Genomic DNA, 26,252 nt, shown 5'->3' with positions numbered 1-26,252 from the left:
TTGATGGAAATTTTCTTTGTAAAGTAAAAGAAAAGACTAGTGGAAGTAGCATAAAGAATTTGGTTCATACAGGCAATTTTTCAGTGTGTAGAACCAAAAAATCTCTAACCGCTGGGGCTAATCCAATATTTGGAGGTTCCAATATGCCCCATCCCCACTGTGCAACGAATCAATATAACCTGGTGCAATTTTGTAAAATATGGCCAGATTTTGTGACCTGCAAAATCAATATATGAGACAATAATGAGATGGGGGGGAGGATATGTGTTTATATATCACAGTATGTGTGAGTGGATTTTTAAAGAAGTATGTGTATGCATTCTATTTTGTTTTCAAACGTGAGACGTGCAATACTTCCTTAGTTATAAGTGTTTGATGCTGTGTAAGATTTCAAACAACAACAATTAACTATGTTATAGCAGAGATTTAAAGTATTCCAGGATATCCCAGCTTTCTTTCTCTGTGTAATAAATCAAGCAGCCAGTGAAGATTTTCAGACAGTAATAGACATTAAACATGAACTCTCCTTACATATAATTCAGATGCTAGGACTCAAGGAGAAATAATTTTCCATGTATCCACTTCCATCTGTTCTTTGTAGACTGAGGTGGGCAGCCGGTGGTCCTTCAGATGCTAGTGGTCTGCAGTTCCCATCAGCACTCCAGCTTATGGCTAAGGATAAGTGGAACTGCAATCCAGCAACATCTAGAGACTACCAGTTGCGCACCTGAATATTCACATCCCTGTAATGCTGCTGGCTCCAAAACATTGTGTCACTACAATGAGAATCAAGTTGTTAATATGACAACAACCCACACTAAAGCACTAGTTTGCACAAGTACTACCATACCAACTTGTTTATGCTCTGTGCTTCAGATGAGGCCTATGGTATACCATCTGAAAACAGACCCTCTCTTGCATTTGTTGCCTATACTCATAAGGTTTCAAGATTCTCCAGTTAAGACTATTATATCTACATATTTTCATTTTAGACTATGCCAATGCAAACTGGCAGTATCTGAGAAACAGAAATGTTCAGGGGTTGTTTGTTTTAGTATTAGCTACAATCACAACAAGTTTAGAGTGGTTTTATTGGCGTGCTTGTAGCAAATAAAATGTATGTGCACTTCACTTCCTCTCCCTGTAGTTCCATTGTCCTCCTAATACACTATGGATTGAATCCTATTGCTATATCTAGCTAAAGTAGATCAACTGAATCAATTGGGTTTACTTACGTGTTGAGGCAAATAATTCAGTTTTTCTACTCCAAATGGGGTTAATCAACAGGATTCAAGCCGATATATTTCTTTTTAAAAAATTAACAAATTTGGGTTGTAAAGCTGCTTGGGCTGGGCTTGTGTGCTTTTTCTTACACTCCCCTCTAAAGCCACACAAACCACATATTGCTTTTGTCACTAAACAAGCACACAAGGCTAATTTCAAATGAATTGTGCTAAGTATACCCATGTTAAAGCTGCACACTGCAGGCAGGATGCCAATGTTCTCTTAGGTGAAAACATTTCCTTTACTAAACCAACAGATAGGGCCTTTTGTGTGGGAGAATGAGGCAAAATACAAACCAAGAACAAAAAGAATTATAGACACCACCACCCCAAGTCTTTTCTCTCCAAATTAGTGTTAGATTTTAAAAACTCAGCACTTAACTATATCGAATTTTAGAATTTTGTTAGAAGGTGGCCTTGTGTTAGGATGTTAGGTTAGAATGGAAAAGAGGGATGGGATCGATACGAAATCTCTGAATTAGCTGATGCCACAAACACTAGCATTCCTTCTATATGACTCTGTCAGCATAGGGATTGCTGGCAGTACTGCTCACCCCCTGTAACGCTGGTCATAATGTGTGCCCTACATCTCCACTCAGCATAAGATGACATAAAGCAGATGCATCGTCTTCCTCACATGACCTGTGAAGAAGCATCATTCATAGTTTAAGGAGGTTCTCTTTCCACTCCCTTGCATTGATGACACTGGTACTGAATCAACAATGAATGTGAAAGCAGCAAAGCCCAGCACCATCAGCTAGATGAGCCAAGTACAGTTATCAGGGTATAGTAATGAATTTAGTAACAATTACATTTTACACAGATATTAACACATTATGTTGATATTTAAGTAATAGGAATCCCTATCAAAACTTCAGAATTTATGTTGGAAAAGAAATTAAGGTGTGTCTCTTATTTTGCTGGCTATGGCCAGCACTTCAAGTAGTGAAGCCATTGCCTATTTTTCTGGATGGTGCTAGAGGGAGAAAAGCACAAGGGAAACACCAATATAGAAAACCAAATACTCTGTGTGTGTCTGTGTGTATAAGGGAAAGGGAAAAGAGAGAACAGCTCTCCTTAAGTATGAAGAAGCAGATTTACTCATGAGCTGGATTATTAATTCTCTAATTTCTTTGGTAAAACCATGGCCTGGAACAGACGGACCAAATGCGCTGTGCTGGCGCCGATACTATGGTTAGGGACCGCACACAATCGCACGGCCCCTAACCCTAGCATGCTGCGGTGGCGGAGTAATGGTGCCATCCCGTCCATATGGGCACTGCCATTTTGACGTAAGCCACATGCAGTGTACGGGCATCGCCAACCATCACTTATGACATGAGTGTGGCAGTGGTGCACTCACATTATCACTCCAGTGCCGCAAAAAGAACCCAGAAACATCGGGTTCTTTTTACTCCGGAGTAACAGTGTGCGGTTTGGGACCTGTGCCGTCCCTCCGGAGTTAAAACAGGTGAATGCAGACCACTGTTTTGCAGCGGTCTGTACTGCCCCTAAGAAAGATATTCAAAAGGCTGTACCCCTTTATACCAGAACTAGTGGGTGACCTATAACAAAAATGCTAGAACATGCACTCACTTAATGTTCAGTCAGCCAGAACTTTTCTTTCTAGATTCTCTATTTCCCTCTTCCATCTGTTACCTTCCTGCCCAAAATCTGTCAGCATTCTGTGGTTACTAAGTTCTCATAGGGTTTTGTTTGCTTTTGTTTCATTTCTTTCCTATTTTTTCCCCATTCCTACTTATTTCTATCTCTGCAAATCTTGAGGTACCCCAAAACATATTTATACTTTTTGTTTCGTAGTAGCCTTATTTTGGTTCCACAGGCATCATAACTTAGTATTTAAAGCTGCTATTGATACATATGATGACTCCAAATATTGAAAAAAAACTTTAATATTTAAGGTAACTGAATATTTAACTTTTAAAATATTTTGATTAATGTGACGCTCTTACTGCCAGAATCATTAACATATTTCTATTCATACCCCTGAAAACTGTTATGAAAGTATCCTCACTTTTTAGTTTAAATCATATAAATTATTTCAGATTACAATAGTACTTCATATCTGCAACATTTCTTTCAAAATATTTTAGATTTAAAAAGATGCCTCCTAATTTATGAATTCTTTATATTTTATCCTGATCAGTGAACATATATTCTTTTTAAATTGTTTAAAAATAACTCATAATTGTGCCGTCTGTTGTTACTGTATGAGTTTTTGAAGTAACAAACTCATTTCCAAATAGTTTAAGGAGCTTGATCAACTTCTGTATTGCAATTTGAGAAAAATGGCAGGAAAGATGTTTAACATTTCTTTTTGGATGCTGTCACTTGGATAATATTAACTCTCAGAAATTCCCCATATCTTGTTTTACCTTGCCCAAATCACTGCAGATTTTTGGATTACTTCAATATTATATTAACATACAGCAACTGAAAATAATTTTCAAGTATTTTTTCTCCAGGGAAACATTTTAGCAATTGCATATTTGCTTCAATGTACAACTGGCCCTCCGTATCCACAGATTTTGCATCCATGGAATCATGGATTTTTTTTTTAAATTCCAAAAACCAAACCTTGATTTTGTCATAAGGGACACCATTTTACTATGCCACTGTATATACTTAGAGATGAACATCCACAGATTTTGCAATTCATGGGGGGTGGGGATGGGTCCTGGAAATGCTTTTAAAAATTACCAGAAATATATCACTTGCATTGAGAGTGAATTGTTAATTTCTGGCCTGTAACAACTGCAGATTATGGTCCGGTACAGACTGGTGCTATGTGCTGACCTGGGGCCGAAATTAGGGCTTGGGAGAGGGGAGCGTCTGCAAACTATTGGGGTGCTATCTGTCTGTACTGTCCGGGGCGATGATGTAGCTCATGCACTGCATCCAGACGGTGTGTCGCACAAGGGATGTCACTGTGCCGCTCCAGGGCTCTAATGGCGCCTCAGCAGCGGTGGAGAAAAGAGCTGCATTTCGCGGCTCCTTTTTCATGGTGCATCATTGCCACACTGTTTGGTTGGCACGGACATGATCTGGGGAAGAAAGGGGCGGCCTCTGTCCACCCCTTTCCCCCCGTCTGTATAGGCCCTACGTAAAACAGACAGATTCCAGATTTCTTAAGTGGCTTTAAATAGTTCCTATGTATATCCAAGGTAAGGTCGAGAGATTTTTGGTGGTGAATTTAGGTACTCTCTCAGCTTCCCGCCAGTTAACACCACTGGTACCATTGCCTTGCCTACACTTTGGCTTGTCCACATCAGGGAGCCATGAGCGTTCTCTAGAACACCTTACCTTGGAGTGACTCGTGTGAGCTCATCAGAAGGGTGCAGAATGCGGCAGGTGGTGAAGGTGAAGGTGGAGTTGGTTTGTGACATGCACTTCCCCGGATGATGTACTACATTAAAAAAAATAGAACATTCTTTGCATTTATATATAAAAAGAAAAAGAAAAAGTTTGTGTACTCAGATGGAAAAGTGATGAGGTACTTCATGTAAGATCTGTGCAAGGAAGGTGAAATGCACAACATTTCTGATTTGCTTTTACTGCTGACCTCTTATACACATCAATATCTTCAAGGTGAATCTGGTTCCTTGTAACCACTGGCAGTATATCTTCTATTGTAACAGACCTACCATTAGGCTGTAAGTGGATCTTAAGGCTTTATACTTAACAGTTAGGGAGTCCAATCATACTAGCAGCAAATATGAATAACCCACAGTGCTTAAGAATCAGATCTTACATTAGAGTGTTTTGGCTGCCACTCTCTCATGGTCAATTCTGGGAAGGTAACAGCACAACAAGGTTGGTTGAGACGGGGCATGTAGTGGTTACTTTTCATGCCAACACTGCTCTTTTAACATTGTCAGTTCTTTCAAATCAGTTTTGTTGACAAACCATTGCCAGATCAACAAAAGCAGGGATTTTTTTCAGGGTTTTTGGGGGGCCAGGGGCTTCCCATTAGCAATTTCTGAAGTGTTGGGGAGTTACACTGGCAGATAATATAAATAGTACATCTGCTCTGTACATAAAGCCTAAGTGGTATCTAAAAAGAAATCTGTAGTATCCCAAATACTCAGACATTTCAGCTTCCTCCATACTGATCCTTGCAAAGGTTATCTCATCACCTTTTGTTTCAGTAACGGATCCTAGTAGAGAGACAGCAGAAAATTTTAAGGTATGTACACCAGAGATCACAGTGTAACCATTTTGGATCCACTATTGTCTATCTGATATTTCTTTGCCTCTCCCTCTTTCCTTCAACAAAGAAAGAACATCTGCAGCTACACCAGATAGCAATTATGCCACATTTATTCATAAAAATAGTCTGAGACACCAACTGGAAAGGGAAGAGAAATGTCATATTTTGCGATACTGAAACAACACATTTAGCTGCTGGCATCACAGATCTTAAAATCCTACTGTAATTTACTTAATGCAGCCTTAATTTGTATTTATAAATTGCTATTGAGTGCAGATGTAGAATGCAAACCAGAACTGGCCATAAAGTATGTCACACTACTCAACATTCCCTGAAAATCACTCTACATTTTAATACAATATATATGCTCATTTATTAGATTAAAAGCTAATTTGTATTTTGTGAAACTTACAAAGACAGAAATACAAAAGAGTGTATCGTTTTCTGCTATTAAACATCAATGTCATGGTAATGTACAGATCAGACTAAAATAACATGGATGTAATGCAGGAGAATGTAAGGACTGAGATTTTGAGATTTAGGAAGCAAGAAGGTCTATAAAATGAAACTAACAGAAATGGGGGGGGGATTACAAGATTAAGGCAAATAGAAGTTTATACATTTGGGGCTCATTTGTACTATGGAAATAACCCGGTGTGACATTCACACTGGCCACAAATGCACTCAGTGTGGTTTGCGGGGAGGGAGAGTGAAAAACCCACTTAATCAGGTGCATTTTGCACTAGGTACCTAACCACGCCTTTTTTTAAGGAACAGAGTGGTCCAGATGTTCAGTAGTATAAATGCACTACCAAATCAATCCAGATCGCTTGGATCATTCCCAGCTTTGAGGTGCCACCATGCCGATGTGAATCAGCACCAGTGTGAATGTTGGACCAGGTTAAAATGTCTTGGAGAGATTTGATCATGGTAAACATAGTAGGAACACCGATTTGGTATTACATCACTGTGGAGATCTGCATCTCCTTGGTAGGACTACTTAAGTGTGAATGCCCCCAAAGAGAAGCAGGCAAAACAGCAGTACAGGAAAATGCAGCTGTCAGTATCTTGCTTCTAGTCAGGAAACAATGCACAAAGACACCACTACGCTTGAATCAGTATCACCTCCTTGACATCCTGTCTTAGTGTTACTGCAACTGTACTACTTCTATCCTTTCTGGCATGTGACATACTTTATGGGTAGCCCTTTTGTTGCAATGTAATTCAGAAATTCAAAGGTCATGCATCCAAAATGTTCACTGAGGAATGACCCACAAAGAAGTACTACCGTGAAGATATCATGATTGCATAGGTGCTCTTATTTAGTAACAAGCCTTTAAAAATCACTTTTGTTAAAACATGCAAAAGAAACATGCTGGTAAGTTTTCTGTGATTATTTTTCATCATTCACCCAACATTTAAACATTCATAAAACGTGAAACTTAAAGTTTAGTACAACAGGACATATGCAACCATTTGACACACTGTTTTGGACAGACACACCACACCCCAATGCCACTCTAAACTTCCAGAGAGGCTGAGAAACACACAAGGTCTTTCACTATTGTGACTACATGACCTCATGATTTGAGGCAAACAGAATAAAATTATTAAGATGATTCATGTGTAGCCATGCAATCCTTAGAGAATAATTGTGTATTTGAAAGTGAGAGAGCTACATATGTTAAGGTGCCTATGCAAGTGAAAATTGACTTGAAGTAGAGCTATTTCCCACATTCTAATAAATGCTCCACCACACAGTGTTAAATATTCCATTACTGGTTAACAAACTAATTATCAGTCTAATGCTTTTTGGAAAAAAAAAATTCTACATCACCTCTATAAATGCTGATGATGATGCTTCAGAGTTCATTGTAAGCAATGTAAAATAGTTAATTCTTAAGGAGTGGTGCGACAGGGCCTAGCAATCATGATTCTTTGCACATCATGAAGCATATGCAGAAGTTTAGAATGTTGGAGAAAATTTCAAATAACCAATAAAGAAAAAAGTGTTATATGGAGAAAAGTATCTTGAAAACTTGAGCCATAAATCAGGATAAGCTAGAACAGCTCAGCACTAGATGACAAATAAACAGACAAAAGCAATGAAATTTTGGTGACTGTTTTGATTATGGAACATAGTTGTTCCGAATCTGCAACACCCCCTTTATACAGTTACCAATTTTATTTCCCCACAGAATTATATTATAAGGATTCCAGATTCATTAAACAAATTTTTAAAAACTCACACTGTTATTAATGAATATGTAAGATAGGAAAAGGCTGCTAAAAGTAGCAACTGAGCCCAGTAAGAGGAGTAAGCAAAGAGAAATCAATTTCTAGAATTCAAAAGGACTGATCCTGAAAGATAGCACTAGGGAAAACCTGGACAAACAGCATCTCCAGCAGTCAACAGCGAAGCTTTTCACACGACTGTAGTATTCTCTGCCCTTTAAATATAATAGGAAAGAATGAGCCACCTGTAAATGATCCAACAATTTTATAAATGAAGAGTGGGGCACTGCATTTTTATGCAAATGGTAATAAAATCTCAACTCGTTTTTGAGTGGGATATAAGGTTGTTATAAAAAGAGAAAAGTTCAAAAGTGAAGGGGCTCTTGCCATTGCAATATAAGATGTAACATTATTATTATTATTATTAATTGTTATTATTATTAACATTTATTTATAGAGCACTCTAAAGTTTGTACAGTGCTTTACATAGTAAGGGTCAAATAAAATATGAAAAAAGGATAAAAACCTGCCAAGCGGCGTACAATCTAAAACAACATTACACGATTAAAATATGTCTAAAATAATACTGACATACAACAAAAAGCTAAATGTATACATTTTAAAAAAGGGTTATCCTCTTCTCCAGCCACCAGAGGTGATCTCTAAGGGCTTTATTACATGCAGCTGACTCCCCTCCTTCTCCCCCCTTTTAAAAATACAGTCCTGCCTCCGGTCTTGTGGACTTGGGATATCCATGCCCCTTGAATAGCTATGGGGGCAAACGGAGTTAAAATGGGGCACATGCCCATGGCGTGTGCCTGCATGCCCCTGAGGGAGTGTGCCTCCATTCAAGCCAATAGAGCTTGAATATTTGCAGGTGGGTTTTTTTTCCATTTTCATGAGGGGGACGGATCCCCCACGAAAAAGGAGGGGCAACTGTAATTTTTCCAACTATTTTGTGCTATTTTGGAGCTTTGGAGCCCCAAAGTCGAAAAAAATGAGTGAATTGGGGGCTGCAGAGCTCCAAAATAATATCAAAAAAATTGGAGAAAATTTAAAAAACCAAAAGGCATGCCAGGCAAGGTATAAGAGAGGGAGGTAGGGGTTAAGGGAGAGGATGGGAAAGGAGCTCAATGCTGGCAGCAGCCCCAGTTACATTAAAGGAAGAACTGTGGTGGTGGCTGCTCCTATACTGGTATTTTACCATTTTATTTTTATGTTGCAGGACTACAGCATGAAAAGGGCTGGTGTGATAAAGCTCACAGTTACATCCTGTAACAAACAATCTCAATCCTGTTACATAAAAGAGAATGGACATCTACTTTTATTCACCTTTCTGTACCTCCAAAATTAGGCTTCGAATGGTCTCAAATAAAAAACATGAAGAGTCAAGGTAGACAAGCAGGAGAGACTTCCCTCCATTGCATCTACCATCATCTGGCCTTAGAAGGAGAGAGTGATAGAACCAGTTCCATCAGGTCTATTCAGATAAATCAAGAGAGCCTTCCCTCCAGTCCATCTGCCATCATCTGGAACCGCTGGACTTTGATCCCCTTCCCCATTGCCATTCCCTTCTCCTTTTGTGTCATGTCTTTTTAGATTGTAAGCCTCAGAGCAAGGAACTGTCTAATTAGCTATCTGTAAGTCACTCTGAAAGACTTTGTGGCTGAACAGCAGAATACAAATGCAATAATAAATAAGTAAAAAACTCAATCATTTCAACAGGATGACTGTAACTAGTCACTCATTCCATGATTATTTTCATCATGATCCCAAGTATTTTGGATAAAATGGATAAATGTAAATTTGGCCCAATTCTTCTGAAAACTTCTGAAGAACAGTTTCTACTATCATCAGAGAATCATAGAATCAATTGCAGAAACACAGCTTCCTGCGCATCTTGAATTAAGATGAATCAGAACTATAAACCAGAATATTCCTGGTACTGAAAACAATTGCTTCACTTCAACGCTTTAAACAGCATGCTTTGGTAACCCACAAAGGGTACACTTTCCAATTTTATCAGCCCCAGGTCTCCAACATATCTTACAAATGAGAGGAGTGTACAAGCTTCTGTGCTCCAGATATTTTGAGGTTACAAACCTCATGTTCCTCTTGTAGTTCAAGACATCTGATAAGTAACAGGTTGCTTCCTTAATACATATAATTCAATCAAAGGGAAAATGGGAGACAGAGAGAGATGCAAAAGTAGCAGGACTATTTGTGATGTGTTAATGTTCAAATAAAGACAAATGTAAGTACAACACAGAACCAGGGTGGGACTAAGGAGGTTAGCACACAGCTAAATAATCCAGTTTACCTTGCCTGGTTTGAATCCTCTTCCAAGATGCAGCTGGATATTATCATATGCATTTTGTTGCTGACGCTGCTCCTGACTTTGCAAATCAGCTGACTGAGCATGGCTGGGAGGAGGGTTTTAGGCAGGAGACAGCACTGGTGGCAAAATGCATATGATAATATCCAACTACATCCCAGAAGAGGATTCAAACCAGGCAAGCTAAACAGGATTATTTAGCTGTGCACTAAACTCCTAAAATAAGAGATCCATCCAATGCTTCATACAATAAATGGTCTGGAAAATAATAACTTAGAGTGTATTTATATTCTTCTATTTGACTAGGGGACAGTGCACTAGTAAGAATCCATGTTGGGTGCTATGTGTTCTTCCAGAAGCTGTTGAAATGCAATTCCTTCATTGACTGGGCTGTTTAAATTGAATGGTGGTTACAAATCCACCAACTTCTGTAAGGTCACAAGTTACCCATGTGTGCCCCATTTCTTTGCAGAGTTCTTGTCTTGGATAGAATACACACACTGGGTGTTCTCCGTGAACTACAGAAAATTCTAAACCAAGTCCCTTACGTCACACTAAGCTTTGGAACAGGTACACATTTCTGTCCACTTTGAAGCTGTGCACAACATATACATATACACTTCCTTTTCAAGTCACTAAGTGCACACAGAGGATCTGGGGAGAAGTCCACTTGTGCTGAGCATTGCTGCAAGCAGAAGCAATGCAAAAGCTGCCAGGATGCAACCATTAGGGCAGAAATGTATGTTTACCTCTGGTTTTTGGATTAGCCCACAGGGATTGCATGGAATCATCCAGAAACTCAAATGTACAGAATCCTATGTGAAAAAGTAAATAGCTGTATCTATGTACTTCAGCTGGCATAATTATTTTCTGATTATATATAGTGAATATAATGTCCATAAATGAGCAAATAATATTACAAGATCCTGAAAACTGTACAGTGTTCTTCACTGCTTCTTTGACATACACATCTAAATTTTGTGATTTAAAACCACAAAATGGCAAACATTATTCCAGTTTTCAAACAATAAGAGTTTATGCTATCATTTCTATGGTAGTATATCCTAAAACTGTAGGAATGACTTGAGTAATAGACCTAATATCAGATCTATCATATTAGCTTGACAGCCTTGCCTGTCATATAATGTACAACAGAAAATAATGTTATATTTTCAAAAACATAGAAATTAAAGTATATAACACTGAGAATCGTTTTTCTCTGAAGTGCTTCTCTGAGTAACAATTCAAGATTATACCACAAATGTAAATAAACATAACCCCCGTTTGAAACAACAAAAATATTTGCTTATAAAGTTTGAAAATTTAAAATATTTTCTGAGTAAAAAAATATCCTGTCTACTAAGATAAGATTAAAAGATCATGTTGTATGTATGAAGGCACAGGTATGAAAACTTAGTCCTCCAATCTTGGCTCTTCTGCAAACCTTCTTGGGCTTGTTTTTGGCAGGAAATTACAGAGAAAGCACAAGTTTGGCATTACAAGAAATATTTTGTCTCCCAAATCCAACTTCCTTAAATACTGGCATACCAGGTACACAGCAGCTTTGGAGAAAGGAGTTGTATGTCAGGGCTGTCATTTGGAGGAAAGAGTTTTTTTAAAAAAAACTTCACCATCCTATTATACTGTAATCTCATATCTAGAATCTGGCTGCAACTGCTATTAAACACAAATTGTGAAAATCCCTTTACTACAATATGTAGTTTTGGTTCTAAATAGTAATCAATTTCAAGAGCCTTCTATTATTAAATGAGAGAATGCTTGTGTTCAGTTACAAGGTCCTGTTTGCTACCTCTTGCGATGAAGAGTACTCCAATAACAATTTGTTGACTAAATACAAGCACAACAGCCCAAATTCTGCTTCAAAAGCAAACAATATTCTGAAAATAGTTGCTTCCATAATGGTACAAATGCACAGACACACAAAACCAGCACAGACACACAAAATATAGTTTTTCTCTAAGGACCTAATGAATCACATTCTTTTAGCAGCCTTCTCTTATCAAACTGAAAGGGGGGGGGGTGTTGTTAAAAGTACAGAAACAGTGATGGTTTTGTTAGAAGCAGTTCTCAAAAGGGCTCATGTTAATTCTTATGCACACTGTCGTGCAGAAGCTACACATGAAGCAACACTGTGGATGCTGCTCTGGATAGATGTGAGAATGGCCCAATAATCAACATCCTGCAAACATGGCAGTTGTGCTGGACTCAATGAGATTCCCTCACCAGACCCCTCATCATCGTCAGTCGCGGGTTCCTGCATCTCCTCTGGGAAAGCCTGAGAGCGACTTGGGTAATTCTCGCTGTCTGAAACAGTCACTTGTGCTTGGGACCTCTCACCTGAGGTCTCAGTGTGCTGGATCGGCGTCGAGGTAGCTAGGCCCTTGAATGTAATGTCACCTGACTCATCTTCTTCAAAATCATTAAGGCAGTATACTTCATCCTGGTCAAGGTCCAGAGTCCGGAAGCCCTTAGTAACAACTCCAGGCCGTGGGTCTAAAATACCTCCCAGATGAGGCTGAGCAAGCTGTTGCCAGTGATGCAAAGTGGCGGAACCTGGAGAGTTAGAAGACCAAAAGAAGAGTCAGAACAAAGATTTCCCTCCAAAGCAAAATTGTTTAAATCCCACTGTTTGTTTTAAAATCACAAGGATTTAAAACTGCTTAGTAAAATGTCTCCCCAGTGAGAGTACGGATATCAAAAAGGTACTTTTGAATTCATTAAAATGCTAGTACACAAAACTAAAAGCATGATTTTTAAAACATTTGTGACAGCAAAGACTATTGCCATTCATATCTTTAACAGGATAAAGCCCCCAAATTAGTGTATTTTCCCAATTTTATTGTTTTGTTTTAATTTGTATTTTTAAACTTTAGTTCTCATAGAATAAAAAGTAATGGAATAATGGAACAAAAGAAAGAATATGGATATTTTAAAAAATAAATAACACTTATGCCATATTGGCAAACGATCAGAAAATATGAACATCAAATCAAATATTTCTGAAGAAGAAGACATCATTGGGATCAGGTTTTCTTAGGGGGATATGTATACAGAGATTAGGCAGCTGTCTATCATTGATGAATTTGCTATTTGCATTGGCAGAAAGATCTTTTCTAACCTTATAATTTTATGATTCTATATTTCTAGGTTTTTCAAGATAAAATGATTGAAAGGAAACATGCTGTGAACACTGTCTATAACTGATTACTAGAGGTTAAAGAAGTAGAGCTGTTCTACAAAGTAGTACAAACTACATCAGCTTTATAAAAATATAAATAATAGTAACTTCATATTCTACTTGTTTGATCATCAAGCAAACTATTATTTGCACAAAACTTGCTAATGCATAAAGTATGTTTTACTATACTGTACCTGTGAATTCTTCCATGGAATGAAAACAGTTTTGGTAAGAAAATATATGGTATTAAAATAAAAGCATAGTACATGCAACACTAATTAAAATAATCCATCTAATAGCATTGCTTAGTGTTCTATACTCAAGACTGCTGTTCTGAGGCAGACATAAATCCTGTGTTTAAAGAAAGCAGTGGAGCAACTCCTTCGGAAGGATTGGATTAGATTACATGGCATTATAGACTCTACTGAACTTGACCAAGTAAGAAAAAAGCCAGTAAGACTATGAGAAATTAAGTGCAAAAAGTACTATTTCCAGTATTTCCAGTGGAAAAATGTGGGAAAAGACACAATGGCCTGTTACAGACTGCCAAAATAAAGCTGCTTCAGGTCTCTTTGGAGGTATGCTGTTTAAATGATGCATGCATCCTAAGAATCTGGAAGCTGCACCAAAGCTGCACTCCAGTGCTTAGGAATGGAGTGTGGCTTTGGTGAGACCTCCGGACTCTTAGGACCCAGGCATCATTTAAACAGCATACCTCCAAAGAGACTCAAAGCAGCTTTATTTTGGCAGTCTGTAACAGGCCATTGTGTATCCAAAGCTAACTGTGGCTGCTCTTGAGTTAATATAATGCTTAATATCTTCGACATACCCATTGTGAATTTCTAAAGCTGTTTAATCCAAAAGTTAAATTGACCTCACTTATTTCAGTTTAAGGAAGTAAGGAAAATATTGCTATGATGCATTTTACTAAACCAATGTTACTGTATTATGTGTAAAATGCAACTGTTTGCCAAGTTGGTGGAAGCCTAATTCTGTAGGGAAATGGGACAAATGAGAAGATCTTTCTCCAAGAACACTGTGTCTGTGTATGTTGAGGGGAGTAGTCTGAAGCATCTTCACCAGTCCACAGAGCCCCTATAACAAGGAGTAAAAGAATGGAGTTGGAGGGCCAAAGGTGGTGGTGGTGGGAGATAATAAAAAGGTGTTAAGATCAATGAAGTCTAGAGAAGAGTGAATCAGAAGAAAAAGCTCTGCCCTGGGCAAAAGCAAGGAAGAAAACTGTGAGCATCTAGCTAAACCAAAGACTTTCCTGCATCTTTCTGGATGGAGTACTGTATAACCCTCTTTGTGTGGATTTCCTTTCTTAACAACTCAGAGAATGATGATTATTCACTTATTTATCTGTATCTGTTTAATCTGTATCCCACTTTTCACAAAAGAATGGACACAAGGATTAGTTTCAAGGTAAAATCTGACTGTGGGTTTCAAAATTCTTTTGTAATGTGTTCCAAACATCATTTGTTGTCTGTCACTCACAAAACACACAATGCCTCAAAAATTCCATTGGACCTCCATAAGCCCTTGGCTACATAATATAAAATTACAATGATATGTGGAAGAAAGACTAGTGTTATTTTTTGAAAGAAGGTATATCAAAACAAAATGTTAAATTAATTGTTGCACTTGCACAGGACATTTTGTGAGTAATAGAGAACAGGACTGTTCTAATGGACTGAGCCCACCCATGTCTCCATGTAAATGCATTAAAACCATGCACTATATTAAAAGGTAACACAGCTCTTCAACTAATAAGCATGAGACCTGGTGTGCATTATAGAATTAGTAAAATATAATGGAGGTGGGCAAAGTAAATTCCAACACTTAGCAAAGAGAGGTAAATTAATAATCAAAGGGCCTTTACATAATCATGGCTCCGTGCAGTACTTATACACCATTAAAGCAGTGTTAAAATGGATTATTTCTGCAGTGCAGATGCAGCTCATGTGTACTTTACTTGCTTTTGTAACAATTCTGGAAAGCAAAAATTATAAGAAGGATCTGTGAATCAGAGAAGGCTGAAAAAAATCAGTGGGTGCATTCATTTCCTCCTCCCCCATTTAGAATAATAGTTCTGAAGCAGAATTTCAGTTGACTGAATCATCATAGTGGAAAGGGACCGACAACCCAGATTATAATATTATGATTTATATCTGAATATATACAAGTTACTGTTGTTCTCTGCAAATGACTTCATTACTATTGCTGTTATCATGCATTATAATTTCTAGCTCAAAATCTAGATTATTTTATTTACTTTGATCTCTTCAGATATTATATTGTTGCTGTTGTGTGCCTTCAAGTAATTTCTGACTTATGATGACCCTATCACAAGGTTTTGTGCCTTTTTTTTTTTTTACAAGATTTGTTCAGTGGGAGTTTGCTTTTGCCTTCCTCTGAGGCTCAGAGAGGGCAACTTGCCCAAGATCACCCAGTGCGTTTTCATGGCTGAATAAGGATTCAAACCTATCTCCAGAGTCATAGTTCAGTGCTCAAACCACTATACCACACTGAGGGGCTGTACAGATGGGCGTCATGCAACTGCCCTTTTACTGGCTGGATTAGGGCTGTGGCAACCCCATGCCATGGCTCCAATCTGTCTGCTGGAGAGTGCAAAAAGAAGCTGCAGAAAGCGGTGGCGTGGCTTTATGAAGCCCCTTCGGTGCTGCGCCATTTGATGCAGCACCAGAGGGGCACCATGATGGCTCATCATGGTGCATCCCATGTAGACTGCCATGAACCAAAATGGTACCCTGGGGTGGGGCTAGGACATCCAGCATGCGGGCACTGCATCCTAGCTCCACCCACAGGCTGGAACAAAGTGCCAGTCTGTAATGTCCCTGACTCTGCTATATTTATGTAAAGATAAAGATAGGTAAACACTTTTTATTTAAGAAGATTCTGAGTTTTAATATGATGTGGCACACCAAGCTTTAAATGGGAAATGTTGTTTCTATTTTAATATGTTACTGATGTGTTTTTAAAAACTGCTTTTAATTTGCATTTTAAACTACAGGTTAGCACCCCTAATCAGGAAATTCAAAAATGTCCAAACCCCAAAACTTTTTGCCACCATCTACCCATTTCTGCCTTCAAGGTTATAGCTGAATTCTTCCTATTTGTTTGTCTCTCAGATCCTCAGTCGCTCTTCAACTTTGTGTCTCATACACAATACAAGTAGCAAATAAGACACAAGGCTGGAGAGAAACAAATGAGCAGAACCACTGATGCTACCTCAAAGGTAGAAGTGGGTAGATGGCAGGAAAAAGACGTGAGTGAGGCTAGAGACAGACAGAGCATCTGTGAAACGGCAGGAATTCACACCTCCTGCCATTCACAGACCCTCACGTCTCTCTCCAGCCTTGCAAATACAGTACAGGTACACTACCTGTGTTTTCCAAAATCCAAATCATCATCATCATCATCATCATCCCAGCTCTGAAACACTTGTGGTCCCAAGCATTTTGTATAACCTGTAGTGTTTTGAAATACAAATTTAATCTGATTTTTAAACTTTTGCACAGAAAGATTTTAAATTGTATTTTTTAAAGGTTGTACACTGTCTTGATTCCATGTTTGGAGAAAGGAAGGCTATAAATAAATAAATAAAGCAAAGAAACAGTACACGGGTGTATATAAGTTTCCTTCTGCTGCAAAATAAACAGATATCGGAATATTTTCACATAACCCTTTGCAAGGTTTTATTTTTTTAAAGAAGCAAATTATTAGGTCTAATTTTCAGGGACATAAGAGTTCAACTGATACACCTTATTTCAATAATGGTTCTAGATAACCAATGGAAACACAGTGCTTTCATGTGTTCTATAATAATAACTTTATTACAGCCATTTGGCCAGCACAAGTGCTTTCATGTGTTCTATCTCATTCAGTTGTGTTTCCTAAGTTTATTTGATGGTGGGGATGTGAGTGAGACAGTGGTGAAGGAAATGATCTGAGTCATACACAATACATTATCTGGAACAAGAATCACACATATGGAAACTCTAGGTCTCCATATTATTATTATTATTATTATTATTATTATTTGCATGTATGATGACTGGATAACAGAGAGCCAGAATATGGGTATAGAAAGAGTGTCAAAGACTACCCTGTGCCACCAGTGACAAATGAATATGTGTATTGTGGCTCTTTAACATATGCTACTGACTCTGTAGAGGACTAATAGCGAAGGATGATGGAAACTGCAGTCCAACAACATGGGATAGCTCACACATTCTCCACCTCTATTTTTAGAAGTTGGTGGTAGTAGTGAGAAGGGTATCATGAAGGTGAAGCCCAATACGAAAGAGTAGAGTTTGATAAAAGTAAAAGGATAGGCATACTGTTATCTATTCTGTAATGAAGGCTGCCCTAATTTTTCACCATCTTGAGGGGGAGAGATGAGGCCTGGCCTGGAAAGACTAAGAGCCCTCCTCCCGACCACCATCTTGAGGTGGAGAGAGGCCTTGCAATTTTTTGTACTGTATTGCAATTTTTACTGTACACCGCTATGATCATTGCGGAATAGCGGTCTATAAATAAAACTTATTATTATTATTATTATTATTATTATTATTATTATTATTACCTGCAATGAGGGAAATGAACATTCCATGTATGAGGGCTGCAAAGTCTGCAGCAACCTATAGTTTATACTGGAAGCAATTTAACCAAGTACTAAAGTTCTTTGTACTTTTATATATAGATTCCTTTTAAGACACAGTGTGAAAAATAATACAATGACATTGTAAAGTACAATGAGTTACAAATAGATGGAGAGAGAGAGAGAGAGAGAAATCATATATGTATCTGCTGATAAATATTTTTTTCAAGACCGTTTCCCAGTTTCAAGAACAATTTCTGCCCAAGACAAATTTCTTCTAGAATACATATATAGGACTCAAATATTCTCCAACACCCAAAGCAAATGGATGGTAAACCTTTTAAACTACGAAGGCGGCCAGTGACATGAGTGGGTTGTAGAGATAGGAAAAAAAGGTTCAATACACAAAGAAAAAAGAAAGGAAGTGAAAAAGCAAGAGAGACAGAAAAGATGGAGACTGAAAGTTTATTGAAGAAAGCAGAGAAATACTGTATATGGGTGACAGAAACCAATTACAATGCTAATAATCAGTAAATGAAGGTTTGTTGTTACGTATCTATCCTTTCCCTAAAGTGTTTCAGAATCTGGGGCAGGCGCTTTATGGAATCTGAAGAAGATACAACTTCTTGACTCATTTGAACTGGTAGTGGTTGCCATTTTCACATAAAATGTAAGGAAATAATTGTTGTTGTTGTTGTTGTTGTTGTTGTGTGCCTTCAAGTCTTATGGCAACCCTAAAGCAAGCCTATCATGAGGGTTTCTTAGCAAGATTTGTTCAGAAGAGGTTTGCCATTGCTATCCTCTGAGGCTGAGAGGGTGTGACTTGCTCAAAGTCACCCAGTGGGTTTTATGGCTGAACTGTGATTTGAACCCTGCTCTCCAGAGTCATCGCCCAATGTTCAAACCACTACAACACACTGGCTCCCTAAAGAAATAATTATTTACCAATAAAGAAGAAAAACAATCATGTCTTACATGGACCATGGACCAACGCAAAATAGTTTATGGAATAAAATAATAATAATCAAAACAGTCAATGGACAGATTTGGAAATTAGAAACCCCATGACTGCAAACCAAACACAAGAGTAAAGCATTGTGCATAAAGGATTGCAAGTGTCATGTACTATAAACATCTTTAGTGTCTAAGGAAATGGGGGGGAAATATGGACATCCTCGTCTTGAGTTAAGTGTGTAAAATGATGTGCATTGGTTTGTAACAGCCACTCTGAAATCAATGGAACAATTCATATACAATTAATATGAGACTGTAGCTTGTGCAGATGTTTAAAAAATTCCACTGTCTGAACACACATTGTAATTTAAAGTATTCTCACTCAATGCTATTATTATTCCTTGTACCAATATATTTTTTACCATTTCTCTCTTTCTGTACAGTGGTCTATAAATATACGACTGAACGTAAGAGTTCAAATGAATTTACTGAACTATATTAATATAATCCTGAAATATGTTAGAGACATGGCACAGTATAATCTTGCTCCAGGAGTTGCTTGCTTAAAACCAAAAACAAATAGCTTTAATTTCAGAAGAGTTCAAACAAGCAATGTGGAAGGCTATCTCTAAAGTAAAAGGAGTATGTGTTACAGAAGTTTACTGCTTCCTGTTGATGGAGGAGAGACCACAGACAGTCACTAAGGAAAACAGATAAAGGTCGAGGGGCTTTATTATCACCTTCTAAGGGCTTCACAATCTGAAGCTTCTCTGGGAGGTATGAGCGGCTGCTGATGGACATTCCTGAATATCCAGTAAATTCAGAAAACCTGGAGTGAGTTCCCAACGACATGATACTCTCCGTTGGAGTAATGGAGCCACTATGGAATTCTCCCTTCTCAGCCAATTCTCTCAGCTTTCTTTCTTGCTCTTCTTCAAAGAACTTCCTCTCTGACAGGTAATTCTCTCTTCGAAGGGACAGCCTGCGAAGAGCTGTTTCTAGGTCACTGGAACCAGGTGTTCCTGGGGTTCCAGGTTTTTTGTTCTTTTCATCATTTCTGGGGGGGGGAAAGATCAAACATACTTTATTGATAATTTGCATACAGACAACAAGAGGAATAAGGGGTATGAAAACAATCAGTTTTGGACTGTGACAAAAAATGAAATTTCATTATCTCTATGGGAGATACTGTATATTTCACTTTACCATCAGAATAGCTTATTGTCAATTGAATGGTGTGGGTAGAATAGGAGTGGGCAACCTCCTTGGATCTGGGGGTGAGCTTTCTAATCTTGGGGATCAAGGACCACACAGACTTCCAAAAATGTTTGAGCCAAGGGGAAAGATCACCACCTAGGCTTCCAGGATGTGCAATTCACTCTTTGTCCTCCGATTGTCCTTCAATTGCATGTGGATTGTCCTTCGGCCACACATTGTCCAACACCAAGCAAGAATGGTATCTGAGTGGCTCACTGTTACTTTACCTAGCACCTTGAAAAAGACTGGCCCTTTTTATCCAGGCTTCATAATCTGCCCATTCAAATTAGGAGAGATCAGTAGTGCTCCACGGCGATTTTATAAATATAGATGGCTATAAGAAATGCAGTGCATTCCACACCAAGGCTGCACACATCCACAATGCAGGAATAACTGCCATGGTTCAATGCTATGGAATTCTGGGAATTTTAGTTTTGTGAGACATTTTGCCTTCTCTGTCAGATATGCTGGTGCAACAACAAACTACAATTCACAGAATTCAATAGCACTGAACCATGGCAGTTAAAGTGGTGTCAAACTGGATTGTTTCTGCAATGCGGATGCAGCCCAAGAGGAAGAAGGGCAGACTATTGCTGCTTCCACCTGGAGGCACCAAACACACCTTTTTTTGAAACTCCACATGGGCATTAGATCAATTCAGTAATGACTGCCAGACAGAACACAAAACTAGGACTAGAAATAATTTTCTTTTCTTTTTCAGAAAAGGAGGACAGGTTTTCAGTAACACAGAAAATTGTTTTAGGGACCACAAACTTCTCACAAGTTATCCAGCCAAGTTTTTTTCCTAAGGCTGATGCTAAGTATTAACAACTGGCAATGAAACCAGCATTGATGGCCAGCTAATTCATGGTGAAAAAATCTAGAATTCTAAGCTCACAAACTGATTCAAACAATTTTGAACTGTTTGACTATCTGAATACTGACTTATTAGGAGGATGTTCTGTTCTTAGTAATTACCATTCAACGACTGGGGTGCAAAGCAAAAGTTTTAATTAGTTTAACTTAAAAGAGATTTTAGGCAGCATCTGCACCAAAATCATTTGGCTGAACCATATTATCTCTGCTGTTAAATTAAATTAGAAACCAGAATTACCCAAGAATGATGTCTAGTACTTCTAGAAAGCTTGGTAAACATGATCAAGATTAGAAGACTGGAAGACAGTAATATGCTAAAACCAGCTTTTTCCAAGCATTTTGAATACAGCAGATGCGATACTTCTGATGACAGGCTAGTAAGCTACATACAAGTGAAGATACAAGACACAAAAGAGATGAAATTGACTAGAGATGCACCCAAACTTCAGCCATACAATACTGACCCAGAGTCAGTAGATTCAGTTTCTAGGATGATGCTATTAGTTTTGTTGTCTATCACAATACTGGAGATGTCTCCTCCATAGAAGCTTGACCGTGGTGTGCTGACACAACTAGAAATAACCGAGTTCATTGCTGAAGATTGGTTCGATCCTGGGATATTCATTGGAGATGGAGTTAGGGATCTCTGTTTTACCACCTGATTGACATTTCGTACTGTATCAAAGACTCTCTTGTGATGGCTGGCAAAGAAACAGATAGTTAGTAATAACAAAAAACCTATCCTAAGAGATATATGATTAAGTCTTCTAAAATAGTTTCATAGTTAATACTGCTTTTGTAAAAGAATAATTCTGTGTGCCTGTGTGATTACATATTCATTGCAATGATTATAAATGGATAGGTATTTATTAAACTGTTAAAAGTTGTTTATTATTCTGAAAAATAAGAATAGAATAGAATAAAATTTTTATTTTTACCCTGCCTCTCTGGCAGGATAAGGAAGAATTGTAAAATTTTCCTGAACAATGTTTCACATTTTCTATATTACCTACTCAGCCAGCCTATGCATGTGATTCTTGGCCTATATAGTGGCCAGGATGAGATTGACAAAATTTCTTAGCCTCATAGACTTACACTCCTTCTCTCAGCCGTACTCCCCACTGGAAGAATATAATAGTTGACCTTGATGATCCCACACTGAATGTGGCATCTCTCTGTTTATTCAAGATAGTTCTAGCTGTATAGCCAGGGAAATCCTCCATCGAAAAAAAACTGGAATCCTCTGGTGCACTTATGTTCACACTGCAGCAATGGTAACATATAAGTACAATGTCTGTCCCCTCCAAATCCTCCTTTTTTAAAAGGATCACAAAAAAACTAAGCAGAAAAACTGCTACAGCATTAGGAGAGGTACAGCACATTAATTAATTGAGACTACATAAAACGTTTGATACTTATCACTTGAAACTTCAAGTACTTGTTAATTTTTTTTTTAATTAAAACATCAAAGTTTCATAATTCATTGGCCATACGTTAAGTCAGGGGAGTCAGGTTCTTCCAGATGAAGTTCTTTTCGCATTGACCCTTCAATTTCAGCTGCCAAAGAATCCTGTTAAGACAATTTTAAAAGATGTTAACATCATGTTAGCAACACATCTATTTTTGTAATGTTTACTGAGTTCATGATTGGATATAGAACATATGTGTGTGGTAGTTAAAAATTAGAGACAATGTACTAAATTTATTAGTATTGTGATTTTTACAGAGATAGAATCATAGAATCGTAGAGTTGAAAGAGACCACAAGGGCCATCCAGTCCAACTCCCTGCCATGCAGGAATTCTCAGTCAAAGCATCCCCAACAGATGGCCATCCAGCCTCTGTTTAAAGACCTCCAGAGAAGGAGACTCCACTACACTCCAGGGGAGTTTGTTCCACTGTCGAACAGCCCTTACTGTCAGGAAGTTCCTCCTCATGTTGAGGTGGAATCTCTTTTCCTGGAGCTTGGATCCATTGTTCCGGGTCCTGTTCTCTGGAGCAGCAGAAAACAAGCTTGCTCCCTCCTCAATATGACATCTGTTCAAATATTTAAACAGGGCTATCATATCACCTCTTAACCTTCTCTTCTCCAGGCTAAACATCCCCAGCTCCCTAAGTCATTCCTCATAGGGCAGTGATGGCGAACCTATGGCATGCATGCCAGAGGTGGCACTCAGAGCCCTATCTGTGGTCACACATGCTATCGCCCTAGCACAGAGTTTGCCAGAGTTTCTTACTAGAAAGCCAGAGGTACGTGGCACTTTGCAATAAATAAGTGGGGTCTGAGTTGCAGTTTGGGCACTCGGTCTGTAAAAGGTTCACCATCACTGTCATAGGGCATGGTTTCCAGGCCCTTCACCATTTTAGTCGCCCTCCTTTGGACAAGCTCCAGTTTCTCAATGGCCTTTTTGAATTGTGGTGCCCAGAACTGGACACAATATTCCAAGTAAGGCCTGACCAAAGCATAATACAGTGGTACTATTATTTCCCTTGATCTAGACACTATACTTTTATTGAGACAACCTAAAATTGCATTGGCCTTTTTAGCTGCCACATCACACTGTTGACTCATGTTCAACTTGTGGTCTACTTGGGCTCCAGGTCCCTTTCACACATAGTTTCATTCAGCCAGGTGTCACCCATCCTATATCTGTGCATTTCATTTTTTCGCCCTAAGTGCAGTACCTTAGATTTCTCTGTGTTGAATTTCATTTTGTTAGCTTTGTCCCAGCTTTCCAGTTTATTCAGGTCATTTTGAATTTTGATCCTGTCCTCTGGGGTATTTGCTACTCCTCCTAATTTGGTGTCATCTGCAAATTTGATAAGTATGCCCCAATTTGATAAGTATGCCCCTTAGTTGAAAGAAATTAGTTTATTTGTCCTTTGCTCCCTTATCCAGGAATGTCTGTAAAACCACAGAAATAGATAGTCTTCCCTGTTATGGATCCATTATCAATTGTGCAACTTGTATTTCATGTTATAAAGTTTCATAAACAATGTCTGACAAATTTTTAAGGAGTACTGTGTGTTTTAAGTTTGTTTTAATCTTCATTTTCCTAAAAAAAAAAAAAAAGAGTGAAAATTGTTACTGATTCAGTTTCTCAACCTGCCAAAACATCTTTGGGATCCATAATTTTTAAAGGTAATCTATGTTACGTTGGTGCAAGAGAAATGTGCCAGAAAAGATTTCTTGTAGGATTTCTCACCATGGGGAAAAGGCCTAATGAATGGTAACGGCGTGATATGGCATTTGGCATTGTTTTGTTTCTAAGGTTCTTCAGTTCTTCTTGCGCCTCATGAAGCATTTCCATACACTCTGCGTATTTGTCTTCCAGCTCTCGTAACTGCAATACATAAAGAGAAATGATTTCCATGAATCATCATCTATCAAAATGTTGAAGATAACAATGTGAACAAAAAACACTTTTGGAAAAAGCCAAACAACTAATGTGTGTTTATGAACCACCCATTTCACATGTACATTTTGACCAAATATGCATGATATATGTTTCAGTGATGGCACTTTACTGTTCTTGAAGATACTAGCTTTTGAGAGCTGGCTTTTGAAGGAGCTAAAAAAGCAAGAGAGAGCCAGTGTTACATTGTGGTTTAATGTAGGACTATGACTGGAGACCTGGGTTCGATTCCCAGCTTGGCCATGAAACCCACTGGGTGACCTTGGCAAGTCACAAGCTCTCATCCTCAAGGGAAGGCAATGGCAAACCTCCTCTGAACAAATCTTGCCAATAAACCTCATGATAAGCTTGTCTTAAGGTCATCATAAGTCAGAAACAATTTGAAGGCACACAACACATGCACCAGAACGGAGTGAAAACTACATATAATTATCTCCATCTTGCAAAATGTATTCTGTGTCTCTTAACACAGAGGGCAAAAAAGCTATCAAGAGCAGAGAAGAACTATCACTTAGTCATGAAGACATTACAGATGTCTGGGATTGCAGAAGGCCTCAGCCATACAATTTGAAGCTTCTGTGGCAATAAGGACAAAAAAATCTTACTATTTAATTTTTAAAAAATCAGAAAAGGAAACAAAGCAAAGTCTGCCCTTAAACAATGTCTGTAGGGAAACTGGTAAAATGTATAACACTTATTTCGGTACTCTTTGGGGAAAGAAACAGTGAATCTTGGATATTTAACATACAACTTTACCTGGTAGTTAAACTGTCAAGAAAAATAACAGCCTAACACTACGTGGAGTTACATACGTTTGACACCACTACTATAAATGGGAGACAACTTTACTTGTAGTTGTTAAATCCCACTTTGTTCAATTGAATATACTTTGGGGCTGGTGTGCATAACAGGTATGGGAATGGTACATTCTACAGGCTTGCAAGCAATCCTCTGGAGGATCCAACACCATTCTTGGAACTCCTACTGACTTCCCATAACTCCCAGTATCCCCAAAATCTGAAGGCCAAAACGTCAATTCTTTAATAAAAAAAATTATTTTGAGAATGGAATTAAGGCAAATGATGTTATTATATCAAGACAGCCTCCAACACTGACTGGGAGTGATGCAACATAACTTCTACTCTGCTAAAATGTTGGCTGCGACAGGGCACTATGGCAAAGAAGCCTGAAATGCTGCAGCGTATCCCTCCAGGCTCGGAATGATTCCCACTTCTGATGTACACAGTGTTTTATTCTTGTTGTGTGCTTTCAAACCAACTTGCTTTGCAAGATCTGTTCTGAGGTTTGTCTTTGCCTTCCTCTGAGATTGAGAAAATATGACTTGCCTAATGTCACCCATGGATGCGTAGGGATTCAAAGCCTAGTCTCCAGAGTAATGGGCCACTACACCACACAGGTTGTCACAGCCCTAGCTCTCTTTTTTATGTGAGTTGTACATGTGTCATTTGCACTGAAGAGCATAGTCCTTATTTAAACTGAAAAAAACCAAAAACAAATGAGCAAAAAAGACCATCCCTTTGCGGTGTCTTGAAGGCAGCATCACAGTGAAGCACTTAGATGCCACAAGCTCTGCCACCACCCTGAAGCGGTATCATGTCACATGCCCGACCTCACAGGGGACAGCTTTGCAGCATAGCATTTACATGCCACAAGAGTGCCGCAAAGCCGGTGTGGAACCAGAAAAGCCAGCTTCTGACCAGCTGACGCTTCTTTTTGTGCTGGCAAAAAGCTGGGTTGGGGCTGTGGTGTGTGGTTGCTGTGGCTCTAATCTGGCATTCAAAGGGGTGGTGTCAAGCCACTGCTTCAAGTTTATCTGTTTTGG

The 26,252-nt window shown here is 38.5% G+C and overlaps 1 protein-coding gene across 11 annotated transcripts in view; it reads right to left on the bottom strand.

Annotated features, from left to right (window-relative positions):
• TRAK1 (trafficking kinesin protein 1) overlaps positions 1–26,252 on the bottom strand; it is a 92,067-nt gene that overhangs the window by 4,889 nt on the left and 60,926 nt on the right. For 5 of the 11 annotated variants that reach the window (XM_042472604.1, XM_042472598.1, XM_042472601.1 and 2 more), the window contains 6 exons: positions 24,200–24,337; positions 22,488–22,564; positions 21,459–21,695; positions 19,602–19,918; positions 12,329–12,658; positions 4,608–4,710 (listed from right to left, as the gene is read on the bottom strand). In XM_042472604.1, the coding sequence (XP_042328538.1) occupies positions 4,608–4,710; positions 12,329–12,658; positions 19,602–19,918; positions 21,459–21,695; positions 22,488–22,564; positions 24,200–24,337 (1,202 nt within the window). Of the gene's footprint in view, positions 1–1,837; positions 1,926–4,607; positions 4,711–7,899; positions 7,965–12,328; positions 12,659–19,601; positions 19,919–21,458; positions 21,696–22,487; positions 22,565–24,199; positions 24,338–26,252 lie in introns of all 11 variants that reach the window. The other 6 variants (XM_042472600.1, XM_042472603.1, XR_006104478.1 and 3 more) reach the window with 5 other exon arrangements.

This window comes from Sceloporus undulatus, chromosome 6 (genome assembly GCF_019175285.1).
Source record: "Sceloporus undulatus isolate JIND9_A2432 ecotype Alabama chromosome 6, SceUnd_v1.1, whole genome shotgun sequence".
NCBI classification, from domain to species: domain Eukaryota; kingdom Metazoa; phylum Chordata; class Lepidosauria; order Squamata; family Phrynosomatidae; genus Sceloporus; species Sceloporus undulatus.
This window is presented reverse-complemented; position numbering and strand designations above follow the sequence as displayed.